Here is a 24958-nt window from a genome sequence, read left to right on the forward strand (position 1 = left end):
AATGTCGCCCTCTTCATGGCATCGTTGGTGACTTCTTTCGCTTGCAGGAGGAAGTTGAAACGGGCGGCGTACCCTTCCCAGTCTCCTGATGCTGGTTTGAATGGCGAGAAGCTGCTGTCGGTTGCCATTCTGGGTTCCTTGGGTCCTGGAGCTGAAGCCTGGATGCACGGTGCGATGCAGCGGTGCAGCAGGTGGCGGTGCTGCGGTGCAGTGCGTGGTGGCGGTCAGCTCAGCAGGATCCCACCTTCGTCGCCAGTGAAATATACTCGGAGTCGAGAGTGAATTTCATGCTCTTTATTCAGCTCATAGTCATCAAGGAGAAGAAGAGAAGACGAATGGCTCTTTTCCCAAAACCATCTGCTTATATACATTATTTACACAATGGGCCTTGCGTGATTGGCTACTTCAGGGCTACACCTGTGGGCCAATTATATTGTGGATTGACTTCTGCCTGCAGCCTGATTGGCTGCTCCTACAGGCCAATCAGGTAGCAGATTCGCTTCTGCCAGCCGCCTGATTGGCTGCTCCAGCAGGCCAATCAGGTTGCGGATTCACTTCCACCTGGAGTTGGATTGGGTAGCTCCCGCTGATTCTGAATCCTATTGTTCTAGGATTCAGCTCAGTACATAACAGTCCACAACATCAGAAGGGTATTGTTGGAGACTGCTAGAGCCAGTTCCAGCGACTCTACAGTGATACTGTAGCCTTATTGCTGATAAGGGTCCTTTAAGTTGCACCCAGGCAAGGACAAAGATAGTCAAAACGACACCGGGTTGAGTTTCAGAGAAAGAGTTTTAATCTCTATATATAGAGAGACTCAAGGTGGTCCTCCACGACATGAGTAAAGCAACACAAATTGCAAAGCTTTCTTATACCCTTCTTTTGGGCTCTTTCCCCCTCCTCTGTAAGAGTGCGCACGCAAGGGGTCACGCACGCAAGGGGGTGTGCGCATCTTCCTGTGTACGCCATGTGTGTAAACACATGCTGACTAATGCTGCCCCGGTGCCTGCCTCAAGCAGCCTTGAGTAAGACTACACATCAGGCATAGCACCTGATAAGCCCTTCTGTGTTTTCAGACAGGGCCAGCTCATCCAGCCTTGAGCTGGGCATCCTGTTCCTTTAGCTTTGCACTTTGACACACTTTGGTGCAGAGACACAGAGGCACTGAAAAGCATTTTAGGAAAAAAGCATCTCAGGAATATGGGGCTAAGCCACACAGTCAGAATTCATACAATGCAAGCAATGCAAACTATAGGATCTGATTTGGCTCAATAATTCAATTAGCAAATCACTCCTCCACAATACCTTGGTTCTCAAACTTGATCGGTTCTGGAAGTCTGTTCCAAAACCAAAGCGTTCCAAAACCAAAGCGGACTTTCACATAGAAAGTAATGCAAAATGGATTAATCCGTTCCAGACTTTTAAAAACAACCCCTAAAACAGCAATTTAACATGAATTTTACTGTCTAACAAGACCATTGATCCATAAAATGAAAGCAATAACCAATGCTCTGTCCTATAAAATAGGAAAATAAGACAGTATTGTAGACGATTAAAAATTAAAATTACTATTTTTTCTTACCTGCACTGGTGATAGTCATTGTTTGGATGGGGGGCTTTTCTCCATTTCCACAGTCACACAATCAATCAATCAATCAATCATAAAACAAAAAACAAGCCACAGCCACCAAAATGAAAAAGACACACAAACAAACATGCAAAAAAATTCCAAAAACAAAAGCACCAAATATCACTTCAGAACACTGCAATCAGAAATGGAAGGCTTTAATTACAATGGGGGGGGGCTTAAATTAGCTGCTCAAGGGTACAAACGGGATGAAAAAACTCTATGATGGGGGAGGACTTAAATTTGCTGTGCAAGGGTAAATGGGATGGATAAAAAAAAACACCTAATTATGATGGAGGGGACTTAAATTTGCTGTGCAAGGGTAAAACGAGGTGGAAAAAACCCTAATTATGATGGGGGGGGCCTTAAATTTGCTGCACAATGGTAAAAACGGAAGCTCAGGAGCACATTTGGCTTCCGGGGCAAAGTTTGAAAACCGGAACACCCACTTCCGGGTTTGCAGTGTTTGGGTTCTGAGTTGTGCTGTTCGAAGACTGAGGTACCACTGTCCTGAGCTCGATGACTCAAGGATCTGACTTTTTTTTTTACAAGGCAGCTTTCTGTGTTCCTAGGAACTTTGCCCCATTTTAAAATTAAGCATCCTCCACCCCAAAAGGAGATCATCTGGGCGTTGCTGATTAGGATGCAGAGCCCGCTGAACCTCACCCAATCTTGGAATATGTTTTCTCGCAGCCTTCTTTTATAAAGGTCAGTCGGAAGAGAAGTCCGTTGCCAGTTGCAGGCTACGAAATCAAGAAAGCGTGGGTTCGAAGCAGAGGCAGGGTGGGAAAGACGCTTGAATGAAGAAGTTCATCGTTGTGTTTTTGTTGTTTTAATTTTTTGTATCGAGAAAATACATTATGAGCAGTCAAGAAAATTGTTCAAGCACGCTAAGTCATACTTAAAAAAATAATAACAACAGACCGTGAGATGTTTGCAAAAAGCACTTCTGCCAACTAGTTCAGGGAGCTGATATTTAATTCCACTCAGTGCTTGCTACAGGTAAGAAGAAGAGCCTAATTGTTTTTTAATTAATCCCTGGGAGCCAAAATAATATTAGTTGCTGCATTTCCACTAAGCCGCCTCTGAAGTCAAAGAGTCACCAGCGATGTTGTGGGTCACTAGGCTCAATTTTCATCCAGATAAATGATGCCCATGTGTTGCTTTAGGAATCCTTAACCTTTTGGGCGGAAGTGGCTGTAATGCTTTCATGCAAGTTTGCAGGGCTAAAAGGTCACCACATTTGCTTTTTTGTTTCTAAGAAGTATTTAAAACTAGATCGTGATCTAGCTGGTGTTTCCACCCCAAGTTAAAGCCAGTTTCTGTTTACAAATGAATGTCTAGGCAATTTTCTCTTGGTTCGCCCTCCCTGGCATTCATTTTGTGTACCTCCGTGGCTAAATATATGGTTTCCATATATTCTACATATGTCTAGCTATAGGGTTACCTTTCTGTCAGTTCCCGTTTGCAGAGATGTCTAGTGCTCTGACTCGGCTCAAAAGGAATTCCGCCACCACAATTGTGGGCTGAAAATTCTCAGGTTTCCGCCTTTAAAACTTTAACTGCTCTCGCAGTTGGGGGGGGGGATACATTTTCAAATGCTGCTGGCACCAGTTGTGATATTGAGGTGAGCCTGCCAGTTTCCCGAGGGTTTCCCTTTCAACACACACCATCCCACTATCTTGAGTTCCAAAAAGCACTCTTGAGTGTTCGAGAGCAGCTGAAAGAGAACCGGCTCTGCGAACGCCTTCCCCTCCTCCTCTCCTTTTCAGCAGCTCCCCCAATGCCCGAAGTGTTCTGTCTTAACTTCGCCTTTCCACGTGCTTTTTCAGAGTATGTCCCTCTGCCAATGCTCGCCACCACATTGGAGCTATTTTACAACAAAAAGCACAGGCGATGTGTTGGAAACAGCAGCCAAGTACCCCACCTCCAGTGGTTGTTGTTAAAAGTTTGGTACTGGCAACCCTTTTTCTAGGAAAAAAGCACTGCCTATCCCCATGCCCTCTAATAATAATAATAATAATAATAATAATAATAATAATAATAATAATATTTTTTATTTATACCCCACCCATCTGGCTGGGTTTCCCCAGCCACTCTGGGTGGCTTACAACAGAAAAATGAAATAAAATAATCTATTAAACATTAAACACCTTCAGATGTCTTCTAAAAATCTGGTAGCTGTTTTTCTCTTTGACATCTGATGGGAGGGCGTCCCACAGGGCGGGCGCCACCACCGAGAAGGCCCTCTGCCTGGTTCCCTGCAACTTGGCTTCTCGCAATGAGGGAACCGCCAGAAGGCCCTCGGTATTGGACCTCAGTGTCCAGGCAGAACGATGGGGGTGGAGATGCTCCTTCAGGTATACTGGATCGAGGCCATTTAGGGCTTTAAAGGTCAGCACCAACACTTTGAACTGTGCTTGGAAACGTACTGGGAGCCAATGTAGATATACATTGTACATGCTACCCACTGTCTAAGAGCCTTGGGGAGCCCCGACAGGCTTGCACGCTTCCCTCCCCTGGAGCCAGGAGCAGAATTTTCCCCACCTTTACTTCTATTTTAAAATAATCTCACTCGGTTTAGTGTTAGGTGAGAACCAGGCATCTTGGCTTGAATCAAACCCTGGTTAGCTGCTAACCCCTGGGGTGGTTTTCTCATTGCAGCACTGGGTTGGGGGGGGGAGGTAAAGGTAAAGGACCCCTGACAGTTAAGTCCAGTCACAAACAACTCTGGGGTTGCGGCACCCATCTCCCTTTCAGGCCAAGGGAGCCAGTGTTTGTCCGCAGACAGTTTTTCTGGGTCATGTGGCCAGCCTGACCAAGCCCCTTCTGGCGAAACCAGAGCAGCGCATGGAAACGCTGTTTACCTTCCCGCTGGAGTGGTACCTATTTATCTACTTCCACTTTGACGTGCTTTCGAACTGCTAGGTGCGCAGGAGCTGGGACCGAGCAACGGGAGCTCACTCCATTGTGGGGATTTGAAGCGCCAACCTTTTGATCAGCAAGCCCAAGAAGCTCAGTGGTTTACACCACAGCGCCACAGATGAGGTTTAAACCTTTCCTCTTAGCCTAGTGCTGTGTTGGGGAAGCATGCAGCAAATGTCTACATGTGTGCGAAGGGGAGAGAAAGTAGGGGGGCGTGGCCTGCATGTGTGCATGTGTGGTGACAGTATGGGGTCTGGTGTGTATGCATGGTGAGAGCAGTGCGGATATGCAAGACCGAGTGCAATGCTCAGTGGCCACAGGCATGTGGTTCTTGAATGCGCTCCTTGGGCCCAAAGGTTTAGCCAGCCTTTCCAATTTAGTCCACCGCCATGCATATCTCCAGGGGTGCCCAAAGGTTCATGTTTTTGTTGGATAACATGGTGCCTAACTTCACTGGCAATTGTTTTTTGCCACTGCAATAAGAAGAAGATACGGCATGGAATAAGATAGGCCATTTTGGTATTATGGTACCTTGACTCTTCCCCCATTTTCTTTTTAACCAGTTCAGAGACTTTTCCTGGTTCAGGAAAAACAGAAATCGGAAGCCTGCAGCCGATTTCAGCTGCAAAATCTGCAAGCTGTTTCTCTCTCTCTCTCTTTTACATTTTGAGTACTCTTTATTTGGATTTTAACTTCTGTTATCTTAGAGAATTGTCAGAGAGCTATTCTATCGCAGTATCATTCATTTGCTCAAGTAGAGATGTAAACATCAAAAGCTCATTTCCTTGTAAACTATCTTTTCTCTCCGTGGCTGACAAAGATGAAAGCTTGAAATATTGGAGAGTTATATATTTTTTTTAGCGTGGGTTTTATTTTTTATCATTTCCCCCCAACTATTCTTTTCCTTTCTTCCTATTATTGAAGCTGCGAAGGCGCTTCGATAAAACATGCAAGATTTCACTGCTCTGAAATAAAATGCGGGCGTCGTAAATGTAGCCTTTGTAACGCACCCTTTGAAATTCACCAGCCTTGACTTCTTAAAGTGAGTGATACCATAAATGAACAATACCATTCCGGAGTGCTTTCCCACACGTTTTATGTACGTACAAGACAGGGATGTTCCTGTCTGTAGATGGAATTCTGTTTTGACTTTTATGGCATTGTAGCTGTAGGAATTGACATATTCCTCCAATCAGTACACAGTTGTCTTTCTTCGTTTGTGAATGGGATTATTTCTTCCCCTCCTGCCAGAATCATTTTAAATGGGGTTGGGGTGGTGAGGTTTCTTCTGTATATTGATTTTTAAAAATCTCTGGCGCTTACCTAATCTTCTGACAGCTGAGTCATAGTTAGTTACCAGGAAGGGAAAACACAGCAAGAAGGTTGTTTTGGTGCTCCTGCAATCATCTAGGCCAGGCATCCCCAAACTTCGGCCCTCCAGATGTTTTGGACTACAATTCCCATCATCCCTGAACACTGTTCCTGTTAGCTAGGGATCGTGGGAGTTGTAGGCCAAAACATCTGGAGGGCCGCAGTTTGGGGATGCCTGATCTAGGCCCATGGATGCCCATGTGGACTCCACAGCCAAGAGTGCCTACAATCAGCTTGGGCTGGACACCTGTCCGCTGTGGCACATGCATTGGGAATCTCACATTTAGGCTGTTGTAATGTGGGACAGATGGTGGCAGCAGTCACGAAATTAAAAGACGCCTGCTTCTTGGGAGAAAAGCGATGACAAACCTAGACAGCATCTGAAAAAGCAGAGACATCATCTTCCCAACAAATGTCCTCATAGTTAAAGCTATGGTTTTCCCAGTAGTGATGTATGGAAGTGAGAGCTGGACCATAAAGAGGGCTGATCGCCGAAGAATTTATGCTTTTGAATTATGGTGCTGGAGGAGACTCTTGAGAGTCCCATGGACTGCAAGAAGATCAGACCTATCCATTCTGAAGGAAATCAGCCCTGAGTGCTCACTGGAAGGACAGATCCTGAAGCTGAGGCTCCAATACTTTGGCCACCTCATGAGAAGAGAAGACTCCCTGGAAAAGACCCTGATGTTGGGAAAGATGGAGGGCACAAGGAGAAGGGGACAACAGAGGACGAGATGGTTGGACAGTGTTCTCGAAGCTACGAACATGAGTCTGAGCAAACTGTGGGAGGCAGTGGAAGACAGGAGTGCCTGGCGTGCTCTGGTCCATGGGGTCACGAAGAGTCGGACACGACTAAACGACTAAACAACAACAATGTGGGACTTCATTTCAGGCTGCTCTAGAGGTTAGAACTGGTTCAGAAGGCTGTGCCCACGTGGTGAGTGCTGCTCCTTATCCGGCACACGTCATGCCAGTGGTAAGGGATCTGCACTAGCTGTCTCTTTAGCCCTAAACCTGGTTTAATAACGTCTTACTTCCTTATAAAGCTCTGGACTGGGTTACCTGAAATGCCATCTTCCCCATCACTGCTCTGCAGGGACATATCATCAAATGGAACCCAGTTAGTTTCCCCATAACCTGATGTTTATCAGCTTGCAGTAACATGGAATCTATCCCCAGGGTTGGGGAAGCTTTCCCCAAAGAAACAAGAAAGCCCCCCATCGGCATTGGCATTCCACCGGCTCCTGGTAACACCCCTGTTTAGACTTGGATTCCTCTGGTCTCTTGGCCTGAACCTCCTGGTCTACTTGTTTTAATTGCTGTTATAACTGTTTTAATCATTATGGTTTATTAAATGGGCTTGTTTCATTGTACATTTTTATTATGAATGCTTTTAACATTTGATGAAATTGTTTTGTTGCGTATTTTAATTAGGCATGGGTATATTTCTATAGCCTGCTGCTGTCAAGATCCCAGCTAGGATAGCCTATGAAGGAGGTTCAAAGAGGAAGCCACAGGCAGCCAGAGGGTTTAATTCATTTCACCCGTGTTCCTCTTCTGCTACGAAATTGCCCTCCCAGCCCTCACTTTTTACATGATGGGGGCAGACAGACACGGTGTTAAACCCAAAGTTCTGCTGCCATCGCCTGCAGTTTGAAAATATGAGTTCAACAATATGAATTTAGACATGAAAGGCCCCAGGAGCAAAATACTTTTATTCGGAAACAAAATCCACCTGCGCACTGTGTTTTGTTAAAGGAAGCCCAGTAAGACATCAGTCGTTACAAAAAAAAAAAAAAACAGTTGCTCTGTTGATTGACATCCAAATCAGATTCTCAGGGATGAAGCAGACAAGGTACCTTTGTGCGGTACCTGAGGCCTAGCGATACATATTGTGTGCCACTGATATTGAACTGATAACATGAAACAAAATAAGAAAATTCCTTCAGTAGCACCTTAAAAACCAACTAAGTTTTTATTTTGGTATGAGCTTTCGGGTGCATGCACACTTCATCATATACACTGAAACAGAAGTAGCCAGACCCTTATGTATATTCAGAGGGTGGGGGTGGGGGTGATGGGAATGGGTGATGGGCTGATAGGAGTGGTAAACCTGTTGATGACTGTTAACGACTGTTAATGACTGCAATTGGTCTTGCGGGGGGGGGAGCAAGGGCTGAGGTGCTAAGGAAAGCTTGATCATGTATAATGAGATAAGAATCCTATGTCTCTGTTCATTCCAGGTGGCTCCATGGTTTTAAGCTTGCTAATGAGTTGCAATTCAGCAACTTCTCTTTCCAGTCTGTTTCTGAAATTGTTCTGTAATAAAACAGCTGCTTTGAGATCTTGTATAGAATGTCCTGGGAGATTGAAGTGTTCTCCTACTGGTTTCTCTGTCTTGTGATTCCTGATGTCAGATTTATGTCCATTTATCCTTTGGCGTAGGGTTTGGCCTGTTTGTCCAATATAGAGAGCTGAAGGGCACTGTTGGCATTTGATGGCATACACAATGTTAGAAGATGAGCAATTAAATAGTCCTGAGATGGTATGTTGGATGTTGTTGGGGCCAGTAATGGCGTTGTCCGGGTGTATGTGGCAGCAAAGTTGGCATCTGGGTTTATTGCAGGCTCTGGTACCAGTGTCCATGTTAAGTCTGGTGGTTGTATTATTGTGGGTGAGGAGTTGTTTAAGATTGAGTGGCTGTCTGTAGGCAATGAAAGGTCTTCCTCCCAGAGCTTGGGAAAGAGAGCTGTCATTGTCCAGGAGAGGTTGTAGATAACATGATAACATGAAAGAACGGCACCTGCTTTATGGAAGTGCCATTGCCACACTGAGGTGCTCAGAATGCTGTAGTATGAAATGCCATCTAATAATAATACAACAGGGTTAAATAATGCTCCCCCCCTCCTTCGTTGATTGCTTCCCCAAAACATTACATGTTAAATTAAACTTGTTTTGCACACTTAGCAACTACTGAAGGAACATGACTGAACCAGCTGGGCAACATCCATGGCTCTCCATGCTTTATCACAAAGGGTCAGAGGCAGTGTGCATGGAACATCATGCATGAATAATGTTATATTGGGATATCCATTTCTTGCTTGGGAGTTTGGGGATGTTTCCCAGCAACCCCATTGCCCCTTAGCCAGCTACTTAAATTTAGTTTGCATTCCTTTCTGTTGATCGTTGTTAGTAGATCTGCTCAACAAAGCGCCCTGGTTTTACTCTTAATGAAGTTCTCAACCCAGTTTGGGTGCTTGGTTGTGGAATTATTTTAACTGGCAATGTGGGTAAAGCTGTGACGTGATGCCTGAATTTGACCAAGTAAGGTCGTTTCTCTCAGGAAGGGGGCCTTGGGGCATTTTCCAGTAGGCCCCGGTGCCAGAGGTTGCCCAGTGCCACCACCAGCAAGTCCTTGCATACAGAGTTAAGTTAGCTAGAAGACAATTGGGTGGGGAGGAAAGGTAGGTACCCCTCAGAAGACCAAAGGGCCAGAGGAGGTGGCAAATAATCTAGCAATGATGGATTAAGTATTGGTATAACCCAGGTGGCGCTGTGGGTTAAACCTCTGAGCCTAGGGCTTGCTGATCAGAAGGTCGGCGGTTCGAATCCCTGTGACGGGGTGAGCTCCCGTTGCTTGGTCCCAGCTCCTGCCAACCTAGCAGTTCGAAAGCACAACAAAATGCAAGTAGATAAATAGGAACCGCTACAGCGGGAAGGTAAACGGCGTTTCCATGTGCTGCTCTGGTTCGCTAGAAGTGGCTTTGTCATGCTGGCCACATGACCTGGAAGCTATACGTCGGCTCCCTCGGCCAATAATGCGAGATGAGCGCGCAACCCCAGAGTCGGTCACCACTGGACCTAATGGTCAGGGGTCCCTTTACCTTTACCTTTAGAAAATTATGCCAGTAATTGCCAGCTGTTTGTGCCAGACTCTGCCTCCTCCTGCCGCCATTTTGTGACTGCTGGGTCTCGAAAATTTTCAGCACTCTCAAGTGGGACCTGGGGGTAGAAAGTTTAAGGACCCCTGCTTTAAAGGAGATAAGACGGAGTATGCAGCCCATTCAATCAGTGATTTTGACAGTGGACAAAGACCAGTTTGACAGAATTGTGAGGGGTTGTTGTTGTTTTTTATGAAGCTCCGCAGCTGGAGGCAGCGCCCAATTTCTTATTTTCTGTCGGTGCTGTGTCACTGGACAGAATTCTGTGAGTTTGGTGGTGCCTTTCCCGAAATGCTGCATGGCAGGCTTGTGGCTGCACAATGCTGCCCGTTGGAAGGGAGGGAATTTTGATTTTAAAACAGCAGTGGACATTTCTTTAGCACATCCCCAAGGGACACCCTATGCCAGGTTTCCTCAACCTCGGCCCTCCAGATGTTTTTGGACAGCCTACAACTCCCATGATCCCTAGCTAGCAGGACCAGTGGTCAGGGATGATGGAAATTGTAGGAGGGCCGAGGTTGAGGAAGCCTGCCCTATGCCCTTTTAAATTGGGGGTGGGGGTGGGAGGGTTATTGGGTTGTTTTTATTTTGATTATATATTTTGGGGTTTTATATTTTCATTTTGTTCTGTGAACTGCCCTGAGACCTTCAGGTATAGGGCAGTATATATATTCTAACAACAACAACAACAATTTAGCCATAGAATTGAGGGCCCACCAACTTTAGGAGTTGCATATGAGCAGGATGAAGCACGTGGCAGGACTACATCGAGTGACGTAAGAGGTCCGTTTAGCCCAGCATCCTGTTCTCACCTTGGCCATTTTTGTTTTTTACAAACAAACAAACAAAACAACTTTTGGAGCATTTAAGACACATCTGGGCTAGAGTACAGAAATGTATGGGGACTGCACAATTCGTTCACTATGCTTGGGGACTTAGACACCTAGTTTTTTGGACTGACAATAGTTGAACAATGAAAGTTTAGCACCAGGAGAAATCGAAGGCAATTCAGAAATAGTGGCAGTGGTGGGTTCAATCGTAGCGCGTCCCTTTTCCATTCCAAAACTGTAGTTTCAGGGCAGCCGTAAAAAGAAAGAGATAATGTAGCTCTCTTTAACCACCTTACAATTTAAATGCTGATCACAAGTCTTATTGATGCATTCCAGTGAGATTCTTTATTGTATAAATTTTTTAAGTATTATTTTTGAAGTTGGTATAATTCTTTTATCTTTCTATTTCAAGGTCTGATTTCTTTTCAGGACAACCATTTGTTCACCCTATGCAACTACCCCCCCCCCCCGCATCTTCTCCATTCCTTTGCTTTAGAATTGGTATCTGATCAAATCCATATTTTTAAATATATGTATTTATAGGCAGATGGGAGAATAGGTTGCAGTCAAAGTATGATTTTTCGTGAAAATGTGAGAAGATGGTGGTCTTTTTTTTAATATTGCCTTATCAGTTTCTCTTTTTTATTACTGATGACTTCATTCTGTTTGAATTCAATGCTTCGGTTTCTTTGGGGTAAACTAATAGATTATGTATGCGATATTTGCCTGGCCCTGATTGAATTCATCTGGTGAGTTTGAATGTGGTTCATATATTCATGTAATTGTCAGGAGCCAAGTTGAAATTCAGAACTCTTAAATGATGGGGCTTCACAGTCATTTCTTTCACATTGCTTGGGGACTTGAAATGGGGTGCTTCTCCCTGTCCTGACTCTGCATTGGTTTCTCAGTTCATATTTCTCTCCCCAATTATATGAAACCTTTTAAAAGCCAGTACTTCTAACTATGTGGACAGTTATTAAGAAATTTTATGTTTGGGGGATAAAATGGGGGTATACTGCCAATACTGACCTTCCTCAGCTTCCACCCACCAACCCACCCCTTTCAGAAGAATTTCACTCTTATTGTAATATGGAGCTTCGTAGCTCCAACCTGCAGCTAAATTGTGGGCAATCTGCTGGCGAAAGTTCATTCTAAAGCAAACAGCAGCTTGGTTTTTTATTTACAGTGGTACCTCTACTTATGAATTTAATGCGTTCCAAACGCACATTTGTGAGTAGAAAAAAATTGCAAGTCGAATCCCATGGGAATGCATTGGGAGAAAAAAAATTGTAAGTAGAAAAAATCCTATCTAAACCGCATCCAAGATGGCGGACGGAGGTCCATTCGTAAGTAGAAACATTCGTAAGTAGAGGTACCACTGTAGCCCTTAGTATTTAAGACTCGGGGCCAGGTTAAGCTTGCAATTATCCTGCAGAAGGTTTCTCAGAAGAGGTTTGCTGCCCCACAAAAAAATGGCCCGTAAAGCCAACTTGCTATTCCGCCATATAGATTTGCCGACAGATAGTGTTTTATAGACGGCGCTTCCACCAAGGGCAGCTTCTCACATTATGTTGTGAAGACGACGGTGCCTGCAACCTCACCAAATCAGCCGAGTGTTCTTTGCCTTGGTGAAAAGTGCTCTCGCTTATGGCAGTCAGGGCACCCAACTCTCACTGACACACTGAGCCCCCACTGCAAGCCTCCCCATTAACAAGGTTAAAAATAAAGGTTTTCTTCAGCTATGTTCAAAGCAAGAGAGAGAACAAGCAAGTTGTAGGTTCTCTGCTTAGAGAAGATGGAGAAATGCTATTGGGTGACAGAGAGAAGGCGGAAGTGCTCAACACCTACTTTGCCTCTGCCTTCACCCAAAAGGAAAGCCATGCCCAACCTGGTGACAACAGAATAAATGATGTAAGGAGGGAGCTGCAGCCCAAGATAGGAACAGAGGTGGTAAGGGAACACCTAGCTACTTTAAATGAATTCATACCTCCAGGGGCTGATGAGCTGCACCCAAGGGTAGCCTAATCTCAGAGCCTCTGTCTGAGAATTCTTGGAGAGCAGGTGAGGTCCCTACAGATTGGTGGGGAAATGTCCCCAACGTCAAAATTGGGGGAAAAGAAGACCCAGGTAACTACCAACCAGGGAGCTTGACATCAATACCAGGAAAGTTCTTTGTTGTTGTTGTTGTTGTTTAGTTGTGTCTGACTCTTCGTGACCCCATGGACCAAAGCACGCCAGGCACTCCTGTTTTGCACTGCCTCCCGCAGTTTGGTCAAATTCATGTTCGTAGCTTCGAGAACACTGTCCAACCATCTCGTCCTCTGTCGTCCCCTTCTCCTAGTGCCCTCCGTCTTTCCCAACATCAGGCTCTTTTCCAGGGAGTCTTCTCTTCTCATGTGGTGGCCTCATTTGGAGCCTCAGCTTCAGGATCTGTCCTTCCAGTGAGCACTCAGGGCTGATTTCCTTCAGAATGGATAGGTTTGATCTTCTTGCAGTCCATGGGACTCTCAAGAGTCTCCTCCAGCACCATAGTTCAAAAGCATCAATTCTTCGGGCTGCACCAATAAATGACGGCGATCGCCTGGCTTACTAGCAGTACATGTGAAAAGGATCTAGGGGTCTTGGTGGACCAAAAGCTCAACACGAGGCAACAGTGTGGTGCAGCAGCAAAAAAACTAATGCTATTCTAGGCTGCATCAACAGACATATAGTGCCCAGATCAAGGGAAGTATTCAGGCGCTTAGTTTCCACAGTGTGCCTATATTATTTACCCAATGAGGCCTCATTCATCAAAAACTATTCCCTCTCTCTTGACATTTAATACCTACATTGGGCAGGCATGGGGAATGTATATATGGCATCCATAAACGTCTCTGTGAATCAAATTAGTTTAGTATTTTTATATTTAAACCCGCATAAGACAGGAAATATAAATCTTAGCCAGCTAGCAGTACTTCCCCCCCCCCACATACACTTTCATTTCTTTCTTAGCTTTATGCATCTGATGCAAGCTTAATATTACTGTAATTTAGAGGCTGGTCGTGCATCTCAAACATCACTGTCTCCTTGCTCCCACCCAACTATCTCTGAGCGCTTTCAACCACAGTGTTCTAACTGTGAACAAATTACTTCAGTAGCCAACCGAGCCATAGCAATCATTGCAGTCAAGCCGGGGAATTGTTTCATGAAAACACACTTTTGTTTTAAGTAGCAGGTTGAAAGTTAAGTTGTGGCAGGAACATTCAGGTCTTGTTTCAGGTTGAGCTCTGTGGTGACCCAAAACAAACTTGCAATGTAAACAGAGCCAAATGAATATTAACTTTTGTTCCATTTCATTTGTTAAATATTTTGCTTTCTTGAATTTGTAGCTTGGAGGCAAGGTGTAAACCAGGGGTCGGCAAAGTTTTTGTGGCTTCGGCCGGTTCATGGTCCCGCAGATGCCGTGGTGGGCCGGCATGTGTGCGCACGCATGCACAAATGCTATTTCCTGTGCTCCTTCTGGCACGGAGGAGGCATGCGGAGCTTCCCATTGGCTGCAGGAGCTTCCTGCAGCCAATGGGAAGCCAGCCTGTGTTGCAGAAGGCGGTCCCCACCCTGCTCCGCACCTTTTTATATAGTGAGCATGCGGCGGGGGTCCATGGGCCAGTTAAATGACCCCCATGGGCTGCTTGTGGCCCATGGGCCTTAGGTTGCCAACCCCTGGTGTAAACGGTGCAAGCAGGAGCCCTAACTCGCCTCCTTGTGCACATATCCAAAATGAAAGTTTCCACTACAACTTGAACTGAAAATGAATTCCACCTGGACTCTGCGCTCTCATCTCCTGACGATGAAATGCCATCTGATGCAACTTATGCCATATTTTCTTCATTCTCCAGTGACCATCCAGCTGTTGGGACTGCAGACCGCATCCAGAAGTTACGGAAGGAGTACCATCAAGCAAGACGGGAAGGCTTGCCTTTCTACGACGAAGAGGAGGGCAGAGGAAGGCCATCTGATTATGATCAGCACTGGGTAAGGTGCTCAGCTGAAGTCTAATAAGTATGTGTCGAGTATTATGGGGACAACATGAGAAAATTAGTTGTGTTTCCCAAATAATTCATTGAGAAGTATAATAGTCCCTTGACTTATGAATTACTCGACATCCGATGTTTTCTACTTACGAATGGGACAAATGGCCGCACGCTTATTAATTTTTCTACATCCGAACGGAAACCGTTGGAGTTTTTTAATGCGGTTTCCTCGACTTACAAATTTTTAATGTGGTTTCCTTGACTTACGAATGTTTCCGAATATATATATATATTTACGAAATTTTCGACCTACGAATGTGCATTCAGAACGGATTAAGTTTGTAAGTCGAGGGACCACTGTATGTGTTGGCTAGCCTTGCAAATAAGCCCACATAAGTTACTAGCCTGTGAAAAAAATTAGTAGCCTATTGGGGGCTGGCAGAGGAGGGACAGAGTGTGCCATCCCTCCTTCGCCACCCTGCGACACTTTTAATAGCTCACACCTTCTGCCTGCTTACTTGCTCATCTAGATGGGGCTGTGTGTATTTACCTGCAGACAATTCGTTTTCATCTGTGGCTACAACAGAAGTGCTTGAAAGCAAGAGTGATGTAGATTTTGGTAGCTAAGGAAGAACCAGTGCCACTATTTATGGTCTAACAGATGAGCATGGCAATTGATATATTTCAGTTGCTGCGTCGTTCTTCAGTTGGTTTCATGTTCAGCTAGGCTAATTGAGATAGATGCATGTGATGGAATGAAGGACTCATCCTCACCAGGGGTCTGCTGTCGTCATGTAGCATATTTTTTACTGCCTCCCCACCCCAACCCCAGGGCCGTCTTAAGCACCTTTGGTGCTCTGGTGCCGTGGTGCAAAGGATCCCTCCGCCACCCCGTTTTCCAGCGCGGCGGGTGGGTGGGCTCAGCGCGCAGCGCGGTCGCCGAGGGTGCTGCTGCGTGGCGGAGCGGCCGGTGGGCAGGCAGGCACGGCTGTGTGCCGCCCCCCCTGGCGGGGCGCCGCCGTGACACCCTGCGCCACCCAGCCTGGCCGTAGAGCCGGCCCTGCCCAACCCGATCCTATATGTGCCAAGTTGCCACATGTTCATATGAAAGCAGGTAATGGCATTTGATTTCCTTTCTCCAGAATTATGATCGAGCCTCGCTTTCCCTCCCCAAGTTAATAACTGCTCTGTGAAAGGCTCGGGGCCTTTCAGGGATAAACTGGCCATTATGCTAAGTAAGCTATAAAGTGGAGTCCCTTTGATTGTGTAAGCATAAATGACTATCTCTGCTTCTGTGCCCTGTGCTAGACTCTTAAATTCTACCCACTCTGAGACGACACTGGCTGTTCTCTTATCACATGGCAGAGGAGCGGAAATGACTGAAATTGTTAAAACAGTTTCCCCTGGTTTTTATGATGATGCCTTAACATTGAAAGCTGTAAATACCTTCAGCGTATATAATACACCGTGGACTATTCTGCATTCTACGTCCAAGCATGTTGCCAAAACTAAAGCTGATGTAACATTGAGGCTGTCCTAAATGTCCACAAAGCAAACAACTTTCATGGAAAAGAGGCAGGGGGGGGATTTTGTGTGGCCATTTAACATTTGGGAAGTTTTTGTGTTTCTCGTGGTTTTGTGCTTTGGCTGCATTTTGTGAAACAATATATTGAATCCTTCTTGCTGGCAACAAGACCCCAACTGCTTGCAGGTCATGCTGTCAGTGCGATGATATTACAATGTGACATAGACAATAAGGTATGTTTGTGTGACATCACAAAGCCAATTTAGAGTTGTTGTTGTTGTTGTTGTTGTTGTTGTTGTTGTTGTTGTTGTTGTTGTTTATTTCTACCCTGCCCATCTGGCTGGGTTTTCCCCAGCCACTCTGGGCGGTTTCAACAGAACATTAAAAACAGAATAAAACTTCAAACATTAAAAACTTCCCTAAACAGTTACAGGTAGGTAGCCATGTTGGTCTGACGTAGTCGAAACAAAATTAAAACAATTCCTTCCAGTAGCACCTTAGAGACCAACTAAGTTTGTTATAGGTATGAGCTTTCGTGTGCATGCACACTTCTGAAGAAGTGTATCTGAAGTGTATCTGAAGTGTATGTATCTGAAGAAGTGCGCATGCACACGAAAGCTCATACCTATGACAAACTTAGTTGGTCTCTAAGGTGCTGCTGGGAGGATTTTTTTTATTTTGTTTCCCTAAACAGGGCTGCCTTCAGATGTCTTCTAAAAGTCAGATAGTTGTTTATTTCCTTGATCTGATGGGAGGGCGTTCCACAGGGCGGGTGCTGCTTCCGAGAAAGCAGCATTTTTAACTTCTAGCCTCGCTGCTAATTGTCTGCACAATATATTATTGACTCTTATTTCAAACTGTGGAGTTCACCATACCCAGGTGTTGCTTCTCTCCTTCCTCTTTCCATTTGCTTGTGTTTCTTGCTGAACATCGAGCCCAAGGAAGAGTTACTATGAACGCAATAGCTAGCTCACTGCATAGTGACTTTTGGTAGGCTCTAACAGAGATATTCTTGTTGGGATTTCTGCTGAATAAATCAGTTTAACGTACTCCTGATGAAGTCAACCTTATTTGGCAAATATACAAAGTTTTAGTGCTTAGGTTTCTTTTTTTTTTTAAAAAAAAAAGAGGAAACTATTCACCGAACGATGCTCGTAAATAACATGCCTGCGCTCCCAGGATAGATGTTTAAAGAATAATGGATATCCCAGCAAATAATCCCAGACCTGGTCAATGAAGCTTTGGGAGCAGGCTGCGGATTCCCATTTCTTATCAAACCTTGAAGGGCTTTATTACCTTGCTGTGGGAGCTCAGACCTGCGGCCCCATATAGTCTCCAAAGCCTCACAAAGGTCTCTTCTGGGTAATCCTCTTTAAGCCATTTCTATTAGGTGTAATACCCTAAGATTACTGATTCCCAAGGCTACATGTTTTTTGAGAGGAGAAGTTGTTAATCAAAGCACCCCAGATAGCTTTAAAGCTCTCAGTCCCTCGGATTGATATCAGGAGTTTCAAGGCTGTTTCTATTTCTCATTCAAATGCATTTGTGCTAATATTAACTTGGCGACTTGTAATGCAAGGAGGCTGGCCGGGAATCACACTCGCCCAACCTCACTGGCAAAAAAAAAAAAATCTCAGGCGTTGCGTTGATTCCATCAACTGCCCAGGTTCTCCCAACTGTGGTTGCTATTTGGTTTGGGAGCATGTCATATTGAAAATTAAGAGGATCACAAACGTCCCCTGGAAAGAGGGAGAATTCCACACAGAATCATGAAGTTGGAAGGGGTTCAGCCCAATGTTCTGCCAGTGCAGAAAACGAGCTCTGCCACTGGAGACCCGGGTAGCCTCAGCGGCGAGAAGAATCGCCTTGTGTGTGTGACAGCTATGGCAATTCCTGGACTGTCAGAGTTTGCCCACAGTATTGTCGACTTCAGAATATTATCTGCGGCGATAGGGCAGTTGATCATTGGCTGGTCAAGGGCTGCTGTTGATTGGCCGCTGCAGTGACATTTTGACTGGTGATTGGGAGCCGTTTTTTTTGTGAGCGATGAGTGTGATTGAGACTTTCTGTCTTGCGGGTGAGAGGTTTTCTGCAATCTCTCTCTCAAAAAAACTGTGGGCCATCCTCCCCCAACAAAGCTCAACAACTCTGGGCTATTTTCCCCTATTTTCTTAATTTTAAGTCCCCAAAACTAGAGGGCGTCTTATAGACGGGGGCATGTTATACACGGGAAAATATGGTAAATCCCTTAACAGCCTGGGACTAAGTTATTTGCAGGATTGTGTTTCCCCAAACGTGCCCGCTTGGCTGCTTTAATCTACGGAACTGGCTCTGTTGCAGGTCCACCTGGAACTCATTCCATCGTTGTAAGAAATCAGTCTTCTAGTGTGGCGGCATCTAATAAATAGTGGAACTCCCTGCCTGTTGACTTCAGCCAGGAGCTTTTGCTGTGCTTTTTTTGGTGCCTGTTTAAAACATTTTTGTTTAGGCAAGCCTATTCAGACATGTAAGATTTACATGCTGTTATTGTTGTTTTGCCTGCCGTTGATTTCAATAATTTAGTATTTTAAAGTATCTGTTTTTTAACTGTTTTCATCCACAATTCCATTATATATTTTCTTAGTGACTTTCTTACAATCGAGCAGTATATAAATTTTGTTGGTGAGTTGGGAAGCACTGTGAGATACAGGAAAGGGAACTATCCAGCATTTACAAAGCTAAGCCGCTTCCTGTCCCAGAGCAATGTCCTCCATTTTTTAAGAAAGCCCCTTCCTCCTATTTAGCAAAATTCCCCTTAGCTTCTGCTCTAGACCAAAAGTTAATCTTTTCAGTAGATCTGTTTCTAGGCTATACCACTTCAAACTGCATGTGGTGTCCCATATATACAGTGGAACCTCAATTGTTTAACGCTTCAGAAATCGAATGTTTCGGCTTTCAAACACCAACAATGCTTCCGTTTTCGAACACACCTCGGAAGTCGAACAGCTACCGAGGCGTGTTTCTCTATTTTTTCCCCCAATGGACTTTGCCGACCGGAAATTCCACCTCGGTTGTTGAACATTTCGGAAGTCGAACGGTCTTCCAGAACGGATGACGTTCGAAAACCGAGGTTCCACTGTATATGAGATAGTTTGCAGACAAGTGGTCCACAGTTGCATTTTGAAGTAATACAGTTCAGGGCGTTCCAACTCAGGAACTTGCTCTTCGCATATAGACAGTAAAATTCCTTTATCTGCTCCTGCCCTCCACTTTTGGGGATTGGAACAGAAACTTGCCTGTGGCAGCTCTGGGCTGCCATCTGTTCCTCATTACTCATCGTAGGCCTTTCTGTTGGTACCCAACATTCCTCCTGTCAAACTTCCTACCTGCCTGGACTAAAGGCACTAGCTTCCAACACAATGTCCCATTTCTGGCCTCCCTCCCTCTCCCCCTCTCCCCCCCTCTCTCTCTCTATATATATACACACAGAGAGAGAGAGAGAGAGACACATACAGTGGAACCTCAGGTTACGTACCGCCCTCCTTACGAACGCTTCGGGTTACAAGCTCTGCTAACCTGGAAGTAGATGCTCCTGCTTGAGAACTTTGCCCCGGGATGCAAGCAGAAGTCGCGTGCCAGCGGCACGGCGGCAGCAGGAGACCCCATTTGCGAAAGCGTGCCTCAGGTTGAGAACAGTTTCGGGTTAAGAATGGACCTCTGGAACGAATTAAGTTCATAAACGGAGGTACCACTGTATATATTTTATTTTAGTCATTAAATTTATATACTGCCTTTCCTCTGCATATCTCAGGGAGGTTTGCAAAAGAAAAATGCAACATAAAAGTACAAAATACATGACAGAAACAAGAATAAAACACACGCAAACCAAGAAGAATAAAACCCCAACACCCTCCCCTTCCCCTCAACACCATCCCAGGGGTGGATTTTGCTAATGTTTGGTAATATGGCATCCTGAGTGAGGCCAAAATTTGGTGCCCCCAAAAGGATCTTCTCAAATATGGATCTTCTAAATTTTGCACGCCCTCGGGAGTTAAACTGAATTTTGCACTAACATAATTCATGTAGATCACTGGGCTACAGGCTGCTGGGAACGTCCTTGCAAACGTTTTTTCTCTCTGCTGGTGCTGCATCCAGCTGCAACCCAAAATTTAGACCCTGTTTCTTGCTGCCTTTGTATGGATATTCCCCCTTGGTCTACCCTAGACCATGATCACTAGCAGACAGGCTACTTACAACTAGCTTTCCCTCCCTGGGAACAGGGACTGAGCAACAGCTGACTTGTTTCCTATAAGAGAAGAGAAAAGGCTAATTCCATAATTGTGATTAAATTGAAAACTTACTGCAGCTCCTCAACGTTCCAAGTCTTTGTTCTGGTGAAGGCGCATAGTGCTGAGACGAGAGGAAATCCTGCTGTTAAAAAGGTTTTTCCCTTTCCCTGTATAGGGTATTCACTTGGGGGGAAAGCAGCTGGTGACCCCTTCTTATGTACAGTTAATGCTAGATAGGTTCTCCCTGTGTTTCTTGTCAGTTAGCCATGCTAGCTAAGCCAGCTTTCCTTTACAATACGTCCTGCTAATGTATAGCAGCTGCCGTGTTATTCACCGTTCACTATCTAACCGAGTGTTCAGTTTGGATGGCATCTGCCATGAGTCCACAGGCTAAGAACAGTCCCTCTTTCAAATGCATTGATGTATACCGGTTTTGTACGTGTGGACACATATTTAAAACAAGTGTGTGTGTGTGGGCAAGCGCCCAAGGATAGAGCTGGCGTTAGCAAGTGGCCTTTTGCTGCTGATGTAATGGGGCGGAGCTTTGGACAGAGGCCTTTCTAACCATCCCTTTTTTAAAGAATGTGTTGGGGAAAGCAGCTTTATAAAAGGAAAATATCCCATGATTCTACCCTAGATTCCATTCCCCCATATTGCAGTGGCTTAAGAACATCCCAGCACCACCTCGTAGCAAGTCAGCCTTAAGAGCATAACAGGAATGGACAGGGCCGTCTTAAGCCCATCCAGCGCCCTGGCGCTAGGTCCCTCCAGCGCCCCCCTCCAGAGCCTCTCCAAGGGCCCGGGAGTGCCAAGCAGACTGCGGCAGCAGCGGGAGGCCACCTCCGAAGACTCCGCGCTGCGCCTCCTTCTCGTTTCCCCAGCGCTGGGTTCCGCTCAGTCAAGCTTCGCCACCAGCGCACGCACCGCGGGACCAGCAAGAGCTGCTTGGGCGCTGTGCGCGCGCTGGTGGCAAAGCTCGACTGAGCGGAATCCAGCGCTGGGGAAATGAGAAGGAGGCACAGCACGGAGTCCTCGGAGAAGGAGAGAGATGCGGCGCTGCCTCTCAGCTCGTGGAGCGCAGTCCTGGCCAGATCGCCGGAACCCTGCGCTCACTTGGCGCCCTTCCAGCGCCCGGCGCCGTGGTTCTCCGCGCCACTAGCCTCTATGGCTAGGACGGGCCTGGGAACGGAGCAATTTGTTTTACAATTTAGAATACTCATTTAAACATCCTTAAAATATCGGTGAGGGACCCAGGTGGCGCTGTGGTTAAACCACTGAGCCTAGAGCTTGCTGATCAGAAGGTTGGCGGTTCGAATCCCTGTGACGGGGTGAGCTCCCGTTGCTCGGTCCCAGCTCCTGCCAACCTAGCAGTTCGAAAGCACGTCAAAAATGCAAGTAGATAAATAGGAACCGCTACAGCGGGAAGGTAAACGGCGTTTCCATGCTGCTCTGGTTTGCCAGAAGCGGCTTTGTCATGCTGGCCACATGACCTGGAAGCTATACGCCGGCTCCCTCGGCCAATAATGCGAGATGAGAGCGCAACCCCAGAGTCGGTCACGACTGGACCTAATGGTCAGGGGTCCCTTTACCTTACTAAAATATCGGTGACTTCCCTTCTTCTCTTTCCATGGTTCATTTTGCATATCATAAATCCCTGCACATTTTTACAAAAACTAAACCATTCAGTATTCCATTATTACATCCGTCAAAACTTATTTACACTGTTGGATTTACCTTAATGCTGCCAGCGTTTTCAAGTGTACACAATTTCCCCCGTATATTCAATAAATGCTTTCCAATCTTCCTTAAACGTGTGTTCTTCTCGTTCTCTTATTCTATATGTTAAGTCTGCAAGCGGCGCATATTCTCCAATATAACTCCAAACTCCAACATTTATCCAATGAAAATAGGGGCGTCCTAAGGAAAAGTGTGCCATTCCGGCATCAAATCAGAAACTGGGATGGCTTCTGTGAATCTGTGACAGTCCCTGGGAAATAGGGACACTTGGAGAGGGTCTGAAGAAATAACAACCATAATATTAACTAGTGAAACTGATCGTTGTTTGGAAGTCAGGCCAAAAATATCATTTCAAACAAGCAACAATGCTTTGTCTTCATGGTGTTCTGCAATTCCCTTTCTTACACAGTGATTGTATTGCTGTTGCTTTTTGTTTCTGCTGTGGACCCAGTGGTTTTCTCCCAGTACCTCTCCATTATTCCCACCATTCTGTTGTGTTTTGGCTTCCTCCCCAGTTGTCTTTCAGCAGGGAAGGAAAATTGTGGAATGCTGGTCATGCGTTTTTGCCCATGCACAGAACAAAAATTCCCTATATCTCTGTGGGGGAGGGGGAAATGCTCATCCCTTTGAAGATGGTTCTTGTTATTGCTTTATTTTGCAGGAGCTCATCAGCCTAAAACTCAGAAGAAAATAACTTTTTGCTCCTTTGAGCAACATAAAAAATACTTTATGACTCAAAAGGATCACAACAGCACAAAATAAAAAGTTGAACACTATTTTTTTATTTAAATTCTTTATTAAGATTTAAAATGCAAGAAAAAAAGAAATACAAAGGAAATAATAATAATAAAATATCACAATGAAAATGATACGAATATTCCAAATAATCCAGATAAACAAACTAAAACGTAAATCAAAAATTATACATAAACCAAAATTATTATCTCCAATGTCTCTCCTGAATCGACTATATTTCATAAACCAATATATCCATCCTTCATCTGTAAACCGACTTCCACTTGTCTTCTTTTTATTGATTACTAAATAAATAAATCTTGCTTGCTTGGAAGAAGAAAATGGCTTTTTTCCCTTTTATGTTTTTTTAAAATTTTATTTTGAAGCTTTCTTTCTGCAGGAGTGCCTCACCACTCTAGCTCAAAATAAAAACACAACAAATTAAATATACAGGTACACATCATTATTTGAAAATGCCCAGCTTCCTTAGAAAGTAGAGAGAGAAAATATTTATTCAGTTGAGGGTGTTTTCGTTTTTTTTGATGCACAACGTTAATGCGCAAATTCTGGATTTATTTGTTTTTTGAAAAAGAACTTCAGGTTTTGATATAATTAGTGCCACCCTAGTAAGAAGTTCTGGTCATAGCTGTCAAGTTTTCCCTTTTCTCACGAGGAAGCCTATTCAGCATAAGGGAATTTCCCTTTTTAAAAAAGGGAGAACTTGACAGCTATGGTTCTGGTTAGAATTATTGAATATTCAGATCAGGACTGAAATCTGCTTATTTTTTCTCGGATTACTTTCTAACACAGAACCCGCCGCCTTCACTCCTGGACTGCTTGTACTTTCTCAGCGTGAGGAGAAATTATAGAATCCTATACCATTTGTCCCATATCTGGATTATTAACGTATTTTACTTAACCTTTTTTGGTCCATCTCTGCAAATCAAAGCAGGCAAGGCTGTAGTTATAAAAGTGATACCTGCTTTTTAAAACAATCAAAAAATCAAGAACAGGTTCCCAGATTTTTTTAAAGAAAAAATCTACATATGGCTATACTAGCCTGGTATCAATAAGTTTTGTATATTGTTCTCTGTAATAATTTAAGCCTTTGGTCTCCTCTTTAGAGATCTGAGTGAAAATCCTTTGAACTCAAACACAGAATTTCCTATTAACCTCAGAAAGAAAATTACAGGAAATTGAGTATATCGGGGCCTTGGTATATTTGGGTGTTCTTTGCTCCTGCTAAGAAAAGCATTCTAAGCCGAGGAGGGTATTGTTGTCATGATCCTGTTGGGACTGTGCACTTGCTGAAACAGGTACATATCCCTGGTTGGATCGAATCGTAGAATTGTAATGTTGGAAGGGACCCTGAAGATCATCCAGATCAACCCGCTGCCGTGTGTGGGATGCGATCCATGAGAGGCAGTCAAGTACCAACATTCCTTGAAATGCTAGATAAGACATGCGAGGGAATGTTTGGTCCAGCTAGTCAAAACTTCCTGTACCTCCTGACTGGAGCATCCTCCTTTTTGCATGTGATAGAAGGTGGGTGTGACCTCACCTGTCCAGGTAACGAAAGGGAGCAGCAACCTTCCCTATTTTTGACTTCCTTCTTTGTTTGACCAGCTTTTTAGGACTGCTCTGCTAGCTCTCAGCTAGCAGAAGCACTGGGATTATTCCCCCATATGGGGTAGATCCACATGTACATATTTGTAACTAAGTCTGCCTTCAGGAATTCAACTGTGAACTGATGTAAGTAAACTTCTTTTATTGATTTTGAATAAGATTATGGCATCTTTATTTTTTTAAGAGGGATTCAAGGGAACTTACCAGGAACGTACAATTCAATCGTGTATAATAGTGTATAATAAGAATAAGAACTGTATAATAGTGAGAAGTTCACACATGTTTGCAACCAGCTATCTGCTGTGCATGTAAAAGGGGAATGTAAACTCTGCTAAGTAAAGGAACTTGCTGGCGCAATCTGTA

The 24958-nt window shown here is 44.7% G+C and overlaps 1 protein-coding gene across 2 annotated transcripts in view; it reads left to right on the top strand.

The window, feature by feature from the left end:
* Positions 1 to 24958, top strand: part of PARD3B (par-3 family cell polarity regulator beta) — a 539269-nt gene that overhangs the window by 431184 nt on the left and 83127 nt on the right. For both annotated transcript variants that reach the window (XM_060281957.1, XM_060281959.1), the window contains exon 21: positions 14570 to 14705. In XM_060281957.1, the coding sequence (XP_060137940.1) occupies positions 14570 to 14705 (136 nt within the window). The remainder of the gene's footprint in view (positions 1 to 14569; positions 14706 to 24958) is intronic.

The sequence above is a fragment of the Zootoca vivipara genome, chromosome 1 (genome assembly GCF_963506605.1).
Source record: "Zootoca vivipara chromosome 1, rZooViv1.1, whole genome shotgun sequence".
NCBI classification, from domain to species: Eukaryota; Metazoa; Chordata; class Lepidosauria; order Squamata; family Lacertidae; genus Zootoca; species Zootoca vivipara.